General features: G+C 35.4%; 1 protein-coding gene across 1 annotated transcript; it reads left to right on the top strand.

The window, feature by feature from the left end:
- The first annotated feature begins 4,785 nt into the window (after positions 1 to 4,785).
- LOC125205464 (110 kDa U5 small nuclear ribonucleoprotein component CLO-like) lies at positions 4,786 to 9,928 on the top strand. The gene is made up of 11 exons (XM_048104408.1): positions 4,786 to 4,965; positions 5,716 to 6,468; positions 6,561 to 6,629; positions 6,742 to 7,935; positions 8,043 to 8,141; positions 8,225 to 8,383; positions 8,536 to 8,621; positions 8,692 to 8,890; positions 9,128 to 9,238; positions 9,325 to 9,531; positions 9,660 to 9,928. Exons 2-11 carry the CDS (start codon positions 5,728 to 5,730, stop codon positions 9,756 to 9,758), a joined length of 2,964 nt encoding a protein of 987 aa, XP_047960365.1. The 5' UTR covers positions 4,786 to 4,965; positions 5,716 to 5,727; the 3' UTR covers positions 9,759 to 9,928.
- Positions 9,929 to 13,878: the final 3,950 nt, after the last annotated feature.

Genomic DNA, 13,878 nt, shown 5'->3' with positions numbered 1-13,878 from the left:
ACTCCTATTATGTATAGCAGGTCCAGTAGCACATTTATATCTTATATACTATGTACTCGTATACACATTTTAACTTTTAACAATTAAATATCAAAATATACAAATAAAAAAAAATACATGTTCGGGTCGGGTACCCGCAACGTCGGGTGCGGGATACCCGACTCGGTATCGGGACTACCCGATATGTAGCGGGACGGGTATCGAGACTGGATTTATGGGCCTAAATCGGGTGCGGGTACCCGATGAGTCGGGTGCGGGTACTCGCGGGTACCCGTTTCGACACCCCTAGTTAGGAATATAGTTAAGCATGCACACGACTAAACTATGCAATTTTAGTTTTTATTAATAAAAGTTCAATAATTTTCAAAATAATATACTTAATTGAAAGCCTAGTCCTATATCATGTGATCTACTTTGACCCAGCATGTTGTTTAAGAAATGTGAAGGAAATTGAGTGAATGCAGATACCAAAGAAAAATATGAATATTATAAGCGTTTAAAATTCAAAATATTTATCGATGTTGGATTGGGTTATGGGTATGCGTGCATATTACCCGATTACCTATAATTTTCTCCAATGTAATTTAATACCGACATGCACAGAATCAATCACACTTTATATGGTAGCCTCAACATTAGGGCACCACGCCTTCGTCGTCACATTCTTAAATAGACTGAACTAATAGTACTTGGGTAAAAACGAAAACAAATATTCCTCTATCAAACTGAAAAATTTGTACTTCCTCCATCCCGTTTAAGATGACCATCTTTCCTTTTTTATTTGTCCCAATCAAGATGGTCACTTTCCAATTTTGGAAATAACCCCCTCTCTCATCTATCCTCATTAAAATATTCAACTACATTTTTCCTCTCTACTTTATTTCACATTACAACACTTCCTAAAATCTCGTGCCACTCAAGAATGTGGTCATCTTGAGTGAAATGGAGAGAGTATAATATAACGTAAATAATAATTATTACTATTATTATTTGAATATATAGTAGAATATTTATCGTTGAGATCAACTATATAACCTTTGCTTGCAAAGCTCAAAAGATAAGTACGAATTTCTTTACTAATATACTAAGCAACTCAGTAAACATTTTCAAGGTGTAAGCTACTTAAAAAGTTTGCATAACAAGCAAAGTGTATAATTCTTCGTAAAGATATCACATGATGCTATGACCCCTAAGTTTAGGCATATCAAGTAGGAGTACGATGTATTTCCCACCTATATACTATTTCTTAATTTTTAAATGTATTTATCCCTTTTATACCCATTTTCTTTACATTATTTTACTGATCAAAAAGAAATTCAGAAATTTTTACTATTTATTATTGTATCGTCAATGGGCATAAATCCATTTGATTCTCTCACCAAATAAATTAAATAAATTCATATATAAAGGGTAAAATAGGTTTGTAATTTGTAATTTTTATCCCCTACAAAGTAATTAAACCCTTAATGAAGAAGTATTCTTACTTTTCCAGCAAATTTGAGTGCTTGAATCGGATTTCCTAACTCATGAAAATGATAGTACAAAATCCCTATCGACACGCATTGTTTTTCTGGACACTTCATTTTCTTAATTAATTTTAAATTAACTGTATCTCAAGTGTCTGTTTTCATCGCAGTTAAACTAAATTAAATTAATAGACGAACTATCAATTTTTTTTGGTTAACAATTAATGTGATATGTCAGGAGAAAGACAAGCCCCGAAAGCAACAAGGTGGATAAGTGTTGCAACAATATTAGTTTAATTGATGTATTAATTATAGTTACCAAGCTATATGGTAAATATTTAAATGACATCATAACAACAGTATATTCTGATGGTGTAACCTCTTGCTCGATGGTTGGGTTCATTAGCTCATAAATTAAATTGATAATAGTCATTTAAATTGTGAGATATAGGAGTATATTTGGTGTTGGGTTATGAGATGCAATTTTATGGTGTCTAATCTATATTTTCTTGTGTTTGAGCAGGAATTGTACATGTCGTTTCTGATTTTACATTTTTCCTTCACAACTAATATTCCAACTTAATTATTTATTCGTCATTATCCGGTACAGGTTCAATACGTCAATCAGGTTGGTGTTTATCCCATAAAATATTACTCCCTAGTTAGTTAGCATATTACAAGAATTCAGAAAGCAAAGAACTATACCAAAATTAACTTGTAATATTGGGGTGAATTAGTAATTTAGTCGAAAAAACTAGGTCCTGATCATTAGTTGCAACCATGCATTGATCTTTTGAATAAAATTAGTAATAATTATATAGAGGAGGAGAATATCAGTTTAGGCATTAATTAAATGCGGTTTTACTTTGTCTAAACAGATTTTTGTAAATAAATGGGACTTTTTTGTGTCTATTGTCTAAATGAAATTGATATTGGTACGTATAGAAGAAAGAAAATAAGGAGATTTTTTTTAAAAATTGTGAGAGACTGAGTTTATTTCTCTCATCATTTTCACAAGAGCATCTTATCCATTTACAAAAGGGGTAATTTTTAAATTTTTTCAGTTTGACTTTAATCATGACGGATGCATATAAATACAAGTAGATATTATATGGTATATACTTAGATCGTAAAGAAAAAAGAAGTGTGGTCAAACTTTGACCATAATAATCTATGTCACAATCCATGACCAAATAATTAGTCATTGTTGAGTTACTTCTATTGGGGTATAAAGGTATTAATCGAAAGGAAAATTTCTTTGCGATCCATATGCCATCGTAAATAAGGGTAAATAATATCGAACGTTAATGAAATTTATTGAGATATTTATATGTGAGTTATCCAGCATAAAAAATTATCAACTGGAATATCTAATGGGTCTTATTGTCAGTTGGTTTGGTCTAATAGCATGGGTGATTATGTTCCAATATTGACAAATACGAATGGCTTTGATATAAATTGTCCGAAATCGAAAATACTCTCAAACCTAGCTATACCTTAGGTATATAAGTTGTCCGAAATCGAAAATACCCTAGACCCTAACCAACCCCGTATAGGGAAGAGAAAGTTCAAGCCCTAATTAGCATATACTGAACATCCAGACAAATGGTGGCAAATAAAATACTCTCTCCATTCGTGAAATGTTGTCCAATTTTGCCATTTCGGTACATCTGTGAAATGTTGTCCACTTTGCTTATATTTTCTTTCTATTTTCGGTTAACTGGACACTACTTTCCACTAACTCATTACACGCACATTCTATTATAAAACTAATATATAAATGCGAGGCTTACATTCCACTATCATTTTTCCACTCATTTTTCTTCACATTTCTTAAAATCTGCACTGAGTTAAACATGGACAATATTTTGCGGACGGAGGGAGATCCCTAGAATTTATGACCCATGCGTGTGCATGCAATGCTTTTGACCGTGTGAGAATCTTATGCCCTTTTCTTTACAAAAGGGTGAGTAAAATAGATTCGCCATGAAATGGTAAAATAAGAGAGATAATAATGTAGATAAGACTCTTCTCTATATTATTCTCTCTCTTAATTTACCATTTCTCCTCTTTAACTATTTTTTATCATTTTTACAAAAAAAGAGCAGAAAAGTCAATGAGATTGCTAAAGCGGGACGGATGGAGTACTAATTTGGCATCTTAATATAATTTGGCCCTACTCCAGTCAAAAGAAAGATCCCACGGTCAAACTCCTTATTCCGAATATTTCATCCCTTTGCCGAATTAAAAAATTCCCATATAAAAACTGCAAAATCTGAAGATTAATTTTACCTTTGATCAATGAGGTGGGTTGAGTACTTTATCCTCTGAGTTGCATTGCTTTTGCCGAAAGAAAAATAGATGAGGAAAAAATTCTCATCCAATCCAAGATCTTGCTTTGAATTATCTTCTAAAATCTTCACATGATTGTATTAGTCCATATATATAACTCCATGCAATACGTATAATTGGAAAAGCATATATGCCTTTGAAATATTACCATAAGATTTGACAGCATAATTATCATCTAACCGCCTTTCCGATATGGTAACTGCAGTAAATATTCTAGCAGCTAAAAAATGTGGGCCACAAAGAATTTGGATTGCCACGAATGTTTAGTGCTGAAATCGCCTGTGAATTCTAGAGAAAATGACACTACTTCACTTGGCCACTTAAGGTGACGAATCTCTCTATCAAAAAAAAAAAAAAAAAGAAAAAAAAATGGGCATCAAATATAAATAGGTCTCCAAGAATTGCATTTGTTCATAAGTGAAAACCACACTAGACTTCATCCATGGACAACAGGAACAAATGTGCAGGCTGCTACAGACAGTTCAACAAGATGGAGCATCTTGTCGAGCACATGAGGATTTCATATCACTCGAATCACGAACCCCTCTACGGAATCTGCCACAAGCATTGCCGCTCCTTTGAGTCTATCAGAGAGACACTGTCACGACCGCATTTTCTAAAGATAGAAAACACGGTTGATCGCGACTAGGGGAGGACTAAAAAAGCGGGAAAGAAAGGGGGAAAGCAACAAGACTCGGAGCTCGAATAAAAATGAGAGTATCACTTCAAACAATCAACAACTCAAACAATCAACAACAATAAAGGATGAAACTTGTGTAATTAGTAAACTTTAGAACTTTATAAAACATAGTACTAATGCACAACTAAACTAATAACATCGTCTTTTTTAATTTAGAACACTAATTATAGAGTTTTCCAAAATTAAAACCTAAGCCCAAAATAATGAATAAAATTAAAACCTAAGCCCAAAATAATGAATGAGGCCCAATACAATCTCTCTCTTCAGATCGGCGCCTCTCCTTGTCTTTCTCTTTCTCGCCACCGCGCCCATCTCCCTCACTCCTCAGCCTGCTGCCCTCTGGTCGGAGCTGTACACCGGCAGTTCTTTAGGCCAGCCTCTTTCCCTCCCTCCTCGCCTTCCTCAACCGCCGCATCATAGGGGACCCACGACTCTGAATTTTCAACAGTAAGCTCACATTTCTAAAGCTTTCACCTTTTAACCTTGTTGATTTTTCCATTGATTTTGTTGCTGTAGTGTAGTGGATTTATATTATCCTCCCATGTTATTTTGGTTTTCAAGGAAAATCGGATTCCGGTCATTTTTCTTCTTCTCCCCTTCTTTCTCTCTCTTATGTGCAATCAAAAAATCAGTCCACAACAATAGTCCTCAAAATTTCCGATTGGATTAATGACTTACTTATGTATAAGTGTTAATCTCCCTATCATTTCATTGCACCAATTTTTTATCCAATAATCTCCGTCTTTTTTTTGACCACTTTCCCGCCAAAACAGTGCCTGCGCGAGGTTTTCCCTTCTCTCTCTAAACCCTGAACCCTAATTTGTTATTTATAGAGAACTAAGCTAAATTTGGCTAGTGTCTTAACTTAAATTGTTCTTAGAATTGCAAATGCTCGTTTTTGCCAATTAGGCGTGATAGAGTTCTCAGTAAATTTTTTAAAAATGTCAGTAAATTAGTTGACATAGGAACTTTGGGGTTCATTGCTCTTGGCCGGAAAGTCGTTTAGTTGCATTTTCTTCCAACTATTCAGTTTTTGTATATATATGTATGGATTTTGTGCAATGATAGATATTATTGGTGTTTGAGTTGTTCATTTTCTGCTTGCGTATGAAAAATAGTTATGAATTGCTTTCCAATTTCATCTACTGAGCTGCAAGCTTGCTACAATTGGCTGATTATTAGGATTGCATTTTGCAGTCTTATAGAGCTATGGATGATAATCTTTACGATGAGTTTGGAAACTATATTGGACCTGAAATCGATTCCGACGATCAGGAGAGTGATAGGGAGGAGGAGGAAGAGGAGGAACTTCCTGAGGATGAGGAGGCTATGTCTGATGATGAACATGGCCCTGGAAAGCCAAATGGGTGGCTAGCAACAACTGAGGATGTTGATATGGATGGCCAAATTGTCCTAGCCGAGGATAAAAAATATTACCCAACTGCTGAGGAGGTCTATGGCGAAGAAGTGGAAACTTTAGTCATGGATGAAGATGAGCAGCCACTTGAACAGCCTATTATTAAGCCTGTGCGAAATCTCAAGTTTGAGTTGGGGGTTAAGGATTCAACTACCTATGTATCAACACAGTTCCTTTTGGGTCTCATGTCAAACCCTATGCTGGTCAGGAATGTTGCTTTAGTAGGCCACCTGCACTGTGGGAAGACCACTTTCATGGACATGTTGGTCGAGCAGACGCATCACATATCAACCTTTGATCAGAACAGTGAGAAACATATGCGATATACTGATACGAGAATTGATGAGCAGGAGAGGAGGATATCCATCAAGGCAGTGCCAATGTCTCTTGTTCTTGAGGATAGCAATTCGAAATCATATCTTTGCAATGTTATGGATACTCCTGGTCATGTTAACTTTTCTGATGAGATGACAGCTGCTCTGAGGCTTGCTGATGGTGCGGTGTTAATTGTTGATGCTGGAGAAGGAGTTCTGGTAAGCTCATCTTATTTATTGTAGGTGTGTGTGTTTTCAAACTTTGGATTCCACCTCCATCTATGTGTATTTAGTTTCCCATTTGTTAATAGGTAAACACAGAAAGGGCAATACGCCACGCAATCCAAGACCGCATCCCCATTGTAGTTGTGATAAACAAGGTGATATCTCAAACCCAGTGAAGTTTTGTAAAGTTGGTACTCTCTCTGATTATTTCACTTAATGCTGCCTGGATGGTTTTTTCTTTGACATGTCTGACTTATGTATTCTCAGGTTGACAGATTGATAACTGAGCTCAAGTTGCCTCCAAAGGACGCGTACCACAAACTAAGGCACACAATTGAAGTCATCAACAACCACATTACGGCTGCATCTTCAACTGCTGGAAATGTTCAAGTTATCGACCCTGCCCTTGGAAATGTTTGTTTCGCGAGTTCCAGTGCAGGATGGTCATTTACCTTGCAATCATTTGCTAAGCTATATGTTAAACTCCACGGTGTTCCATTTGATGCTAACAAATTTGCCTCTCGCCTTTGGGGTGATTATTACTACGAACCTGATACCAGAAGTTTTAAGAAGAAACCACCTGTAAGTGGAGCAGAACGGTCCTTTGTTCAGTTTGTGCTTGAACCTCTTTATAAATTATATAGTCAAGTGATTGGAGAACATAAAAAGAGTGTAGAGGCCACACTCTCTGAACTCGGAGTGACTTTGAGTAATGCAGCTTATCGCTTGAATGTTAGGCCACTGTTAAGATTGGCATGTAGCTCTGTTTTTGGTAGTGCCACAGGGTTTACAGACATGCTGGTTCAACACATCCCATCTGCAAAAGATGCTGCACCGCGGAAGGTTGAGCACATCTACACTGGTCCTAAGGACTCCCCAATTTATGAGGCCATGGAGAACTGTGATGCATCAGGTCCTCTAATGGTTAATATTACCAAACTGTATCCTAAATCAGATTGCAGCGTCTTTGATGCCTTCGGCAGGGTCTACAGTGGAGAAATTATGACTGGCCAGACGGTACGTGTACTGGGAGAAGGGTATTCTCCCGATGATGAAGAAGACATGACAGTGAAAGAAGTGACCAAATTATGGGTCTACCAAGCTCGTTATAGGATTCCTATTAGCAAAGCCCCTCCTGGTTCTTGGGTTCTAATTGAAGGTGTGGATGCTTCCATTATGAAGACTGCCACACTCTGCAACTTGGAATATAATGAAGATGTCTATATATTTAGACCCCTTCAGTTCAACACTCTTCCTGTGGTGAAAACTGCTACAGAGCCATTGAATCCCAGTGAGCTGCCAAAAATGGTGGAGGGTCTTAGGAAGATCAGCAAAAGCTACCCATTAGCTATCACAAAGGTTGAAGAATCTGGGGAGCATACAATTTTGGGCACTGGAGAGTTGTACTTGGATTCCATAATGAAGGACCTCAGGGAGCTTTATTCAGAAGTGGAAGTAAAGGTTTGTATCTCTTTCATCGTCCTACTTTTGCAGATTATGTTAGTGATTGAGGGTTTCAAGCTTTCTAACTGGCTTTCGTTCTATTTTTTCCCTCACTTTGTCAAAAGGTGGCAGATCCCGTTGTCTCATTTTGTGAAACAGTTGTGGAATCCTCTTCAATGAAATGCTTTGCTGAAACTCCAAACAAAAAAAATAAAATTACAATGGTAAGCATTTATTTTAATTTAGAAACTCACTATCTAGAAATTTTACTTAGTAATATATCTCTCGTCATTATTTGAATTTCTAGATTGCGGAGCCACTGGAGAGAGGACTTGCAGAGGACATTGAAAATGGCATTGTAAGCATTGACTGGCCCAGGAAAAAGCTTGGCGACTTCTTCCAGACAAAGTATGACTGGGATTTGCTAGCTGCGCGGTCTATTTGGGCATTTGGTCCTGAGAAGCAGGTAAGTAATGCGTCCATCAAATGTTTTTAGCCAACCATATCTGCTCCACAATAGCACCATTTCAGACTTCATTATGTTCTTTTAATTCCTTGATCTAGGTGTTCCTTTGAAATTTTTTCTTACATAAATTAATGACATATTTACGTTAACAGGGGCCTAATATTTTGTTGGATGATACACTGTCTAGTGAAGTGGACAAGAGTTTGCTCAGTGCAGTTAAAGATTCTATTGTGCAAGGGTAAGTTTTTCTGGTGGCTTTTCTTTTGTAATTTACACGTGTTCTTGTTGCACTAATGTACGTCGAACAGGTTTCAGTGGGGAGCTCGAGAAGGCCCTCTATGCGATGAGCCAATCAGAAATGTTAAATTTAAAATAGTAGATGCCAAGATTGCTCCTGAGCCACTGAACCGTCAATCCGGCCAGATCATTCCAACTGCTCGACGCGTGGCTTATTCGGCTTTCCTTATGGCTACACCTAGGCTCATGGAACCAGTGTATTATGTGGAGGTAATATTTTTCTCTTACCCTTTGCTGTGTTACAGAAACCTAAGTCAAACCAATATTAGCATTGTTTGGTTGGTTATGTATATGCCATTACACCCACTGACATACACAGAAAGAGTATGTATTCTGGGTGCTTGGTTTTAGGGATTGGTTAATAGTAAGCAAAAACCTACTAATTTCTTGCCCTTTGCAACTCTTTTCTTTTTTTTTTTACTGTATCCTAATGGGTATTATTTTCAGATACAAACTCCAATAGACTGTGTTTCCGCAATATACACAGTTTTATCGCGTAGGCGTGGTCACGTCACTGCTGACGTTCCACAGCCAGGGACCCCAGCCTACATCGTTAAGGTATGAGGCTCTTATTTCAAGTAGCCAGGTATCTTAGTGATATTCATTATTCTTTTTACCATAACTTCCATTATTAAAATTTGTAGGCATTTTTACCGGTGATAGAGTCGTTTGGATTTGAGACAGACTTGAGGTATCATACTCAAGGGCAGGCATTTTGCGTATCCGTATTTGATCACTGGGCTATCGTCCCTGGAGATCCGTTGGATAAAAGTATAGTTCTACGTCCGTTGGAGCCAGCCCCAATTCAACATTTAGCTCGTGAATTTATGGTGAAGACGAGGCGCCGCAAGGTACAGTATCTATCCTCATTTTCGACTTAATTACGGCTTGAAATTCACAGGGTTAAATGTGTTGATTTGAGTGTGAATATATTTCTGAAGTAGTTTTATTCCTTATAAATTTGTATGGATTTCCACAGGGAATGTCGGAAGATGTGAGCATTAACAAATTCTTCGATGAGGCTATGGTTGTTGAACTGGCTCAGCAGGCTGCCGATCTTCATCAACAAATGATCTGAACTTTTCATTTGTTTGGCTCGATATCGCGGTTTGGTAGATGCTACACTTTGTTACCTACGTATATTTTGTTGTAATACACTTCAAATTCTGTGATTTTAATGTGTTCATGTGTGCTTTGTCAAGCAAACATCGACCCAAATTAATGACTTTAAAAGGATTTAAACCTCAATGGTTTTTCGACTTTTACCTCAATTTAAACCTCAAGGGTTTTGTACCACAAGTATCCCTTATCATATAGTACCCCTTTTTTACTTCCTCCGTCCTTGAAACTTAACACAATTTTTAACGTGCAATTGTTAAATTAAGAGATACTATAAAAAAGTGCTTTTGTCTGCTAATTGGTATCCCAGTTTATCATTTTTTTAATCTTAGGAGTAATGATTCATTTTTACTATAAATAATAAGTAAATTTTAAATTCTACTAATTTATTCTAGTCATATTTTATTACTACTATAAAAATAGTATCACACTCTTTGTTTTTAGTAGGGAAACTTGTTGAGATATGCAACTATGAAAATTATAAGGAGAGTATGTAGGAATCTTCTCCATTTTTTTCTTTGATTACTTCATGTTGTTTTGCAAGAAGACTGATATTTATTAATCAAATTGTTGAACAATTAAAACTTAAAAGAAATCTTGGAAGTCATTGAACTCAATTTTTTTGCTTATTTTACCTATAGATACACATATGAGTATTTAATATCAAGATTGTACTAATCCACTACTACTTAAATTATTATGACTTGCTTATTTTACCTATAGATACACATGAGTATTTAATATCAAGATTGTACTACTCCACTGCTAATTAAATGATTATGGCTACACTCCACTAAATATTACTCCCTCCGTTTCATAGTTGTAGAGTCATTTCATTTTACGCGCTCGTTTTGAAAAAATAATTATAAATAGTTATAATGGAGAAAAATTAAAGTAAAAAAAAAGAATATTGTAGATAAGACTCTTCTCTACATTATTCTCTCTCTTACTTTACTTTCTCTCCATTTTAACTATTTATTATCATTTTTCCAAAACACATTTTAACTATTTATTATCATTTTTTCAAAATAAGGACAGAAAATGAAATGACTCTACTAATGTGGAAAGGAAGGAGTAGTACTTGTGCAAAATTTTAAGTACGTTATTGTGCTAGAATCGTGACATAATATTCGACAGTAGCCGATCGAATAAAGAATGTTTCATCAATCGTATATATGGGCAGTGTGCTGATTGGGAAACTTAAAAAATAATCACTCTTCGAACAATTTATGCAGTTTTATGTTTTGTTTACTCCACTAATTAAAAACACAACACAATAGCAGACTATTCGGACTCATTCTTTTATGCGGGGCAGGACCCACTGGCAGTGAAAATATAGTGAAAATTGGTGGAATTAATTAGTGCAATGTGAACCGTTTTTTAAGAATATATAGTTTTATGGACTAATAAAATGTGAATAAAATGAATTAGTGGAATATAAATTTTTTACCAAATGTAATAGTAAAAATAAGCATTTCAATTAATGAAAGATGGATGAAAAAAAAAATTAATACTATCAATTAATAGGGGACTAATGTAATATGACAGAAAATAAATGGGTTCATTCTTTTTTATGCGGACTCACCGGCAGTATATAATACTCCTACTCCACATTCATCTGGTTTGACTTTGGGGAATTGGCACTGATAAAGTGCTTAGTTTAGTAGAAGAGTGATGATAAACAATCAAATTTTGTTCCACCAAATAAAATTATATTAGTAATTTGATATATTAATTATATTTAAAAAAAACTTGATGTCTCTATTCTCTCTCTCAAAATCAAATACTCTTATTTCTTCTAAGTTCTAACAAACTCTATTCAGTCACCAACGTCTATATTCTCGAAAGTGAAAATATGCCCACATTTGTTGTCTCACTCCAATTTCTTTCTTCAATGTATAACATATAGATTTGAACTTCCATTCACTCCAATTTCTAAGACTTCTCCCAAATTACCAAAGATGAGACTTCTCCCAAATTACCAAAGATGAAACCATCAAGCTTTCTCTCCATATTTGAACAAGAGGCGCTATTCTTCTATGATTTTACTCCATTTTATTTCATTATGCCATACAATTGTGTAAGAAATAATATCACTCTGTTCCACTTTAGGAGTCCCTGTTAGATTATTCCATAAATGATAATAGGCCCCACATCTCACTTACCATTTTCCGCTCACATTTTATTATAAAACTAATATATAAAAGCATGACCCACATTTAATTATCTCTTTTCACACATTTTTCCTTTACTTTTCTTAAAACTCGTGCTGAACTCAAATGAGACTCCTAAAGTGGGACGGATAAAGTATTATATTGTTCCGCTTACACTATAGCGTGTGTCTTAGGTTTAAATTTTTCGGTGTCATATATACCCTTTGTCTCAGTCTAAGTGAGACGTATTCTATTTTGGTACATCCCAATCTAAGTGAGACATTTCCTTTTTCGGGCAACAATCAACTCACTCCTCTCTGTTTCTTACTTTATCTTCTCTCTTTTTCTTTTTTACTTTACTCTCTCTTACTTTACTATTAATAATTTAATTCACTAAACACCACTACCTAAATTCTTGTGTCAAAATAGAAACGTTTTACTTAGGCCGGGATGAAGGAGTATAAAGCAACCGTGTGTGACTCCAAATTCCCACTCGATCAAAAAATATCTCCTCATCCCCATTTTAGCATGAAACTTCAACAACCACATCCACGATAGCTTCCTCCCCGCCATAAGTTTTCTGTTTTACTTCTGCGAGCTCAATCATTTCTTTGGACATACATCAAATGATTATTTGCTATATTTGAGATTTGCACCAGTGCCATTATTGATTTCCGGCCGCGACTTACTAAAATCCATGATAGCTTTAAATTTCACCATTTATTTGTGCGATTATTGATTTCGCGCGATTTAATTTTAGTATGCTAAAATTTCGGCTGTTATATTGAATGTGATTATTCAATTTTGTAATATTTTTTTACTTATTTTTAGAGGTTATCCCTGGTTCTGGCTGGAAAGAGTCTTGGGCTATTCTTCATCCTTGGATAGTTGGAAAGAGTCTCGGGCTATTCTTCATCCTTGAAGCTATACAACGGTGGATGAAGGAGGACGACAAACTGTAATATGCACTGCTTGTTTTTTCTTTGGTCATACCACCTTTTCAAGAAGCAAGCGTGGCACCTGACACGTAGTGATCTATTGGAAAAAAGAGGATTGGACAAAACAAACATAATTCATCTAATATGGTTGATTCTAAGTGGATGTCTTTTATTCAAAATTGTGAAGTTTAACTACATGTGACTGATTTCACCAGACCAATATATGTCTCTGATATCACCGGATCAACCTATGTGGTTGATTCTAAGTGTACGTCATTGTGAATGTTAACTACGTGAGACTGATTTCACCGGAACAACCTATGTAGCTGAGTTGAATTGCACTCTTGTTCTTTTCTTGTTTTAGAGATAGTTGAAACGTTCCAAAGGGGTTAGAACCCTTCTTGTCATTCAAGAAGCAAACGTGACACTTGACGCGCAATGATCCATTGGAAAAGAGAGAGTTGACCCAAACGAACATAATTCATCTAATATGGTTGATTCTATGTGGATGTCTCTTATCAGGTATAGTTTAAATATGTCAATCAGGTTGGTGTTTATCACATAAAATATTACTCCCTAGTTAGTTAGCATTACAAGAATTCAGAAAGCAAAGAACTATATCAAAATTAACATGTAATATTGAGGTGAATTAGTAATATAGTCGAAAAATATTAGGTCCTGATTAGCTGCAACCATTGATATTTTCAATAAAATTAGTAATTGTATAGAGGAGGAGAATATCAGTTTAGGCATTAATTAAATGCGGTTTGACTTTGTCAAAACAGATTTGTAAATAAATGGGATTTTTGTTTGTGTCTAAATGAAATTAATTGATATTAATACGTATAGAAGAAAGAAAATAAGGAGATTTTTTTTAAAAATTATGAGAGACTGAGTTTATTTCTCTCATCATTTTCACAAGAGCATCTTCTCCATTTACAAAAGGGGTAACTTTTAAATTATTTCAGTTTGACTTTAATCATGACGG

This window comes from Salvia hispanica, chromosome 2 (assembly GCF_023119035.1).
Source record: "Salvia hispanica cultivar TCC Black 2014 chromosome 2, UniMelb_Shisp_WGS_1.0, whole genome shotgun sequence".
Taxonomy (NCBI): Eukaryota; Viridiplantae; Streptophyta; class Magnoliopsida; order Lamiales; family Lamiaceae; genus Salvia; species Salvia hispanica.
Note: the sequence above shows the minus strand (reverse complement) of the source record. Positions and strands in the feature narration are given on the sequence as shown.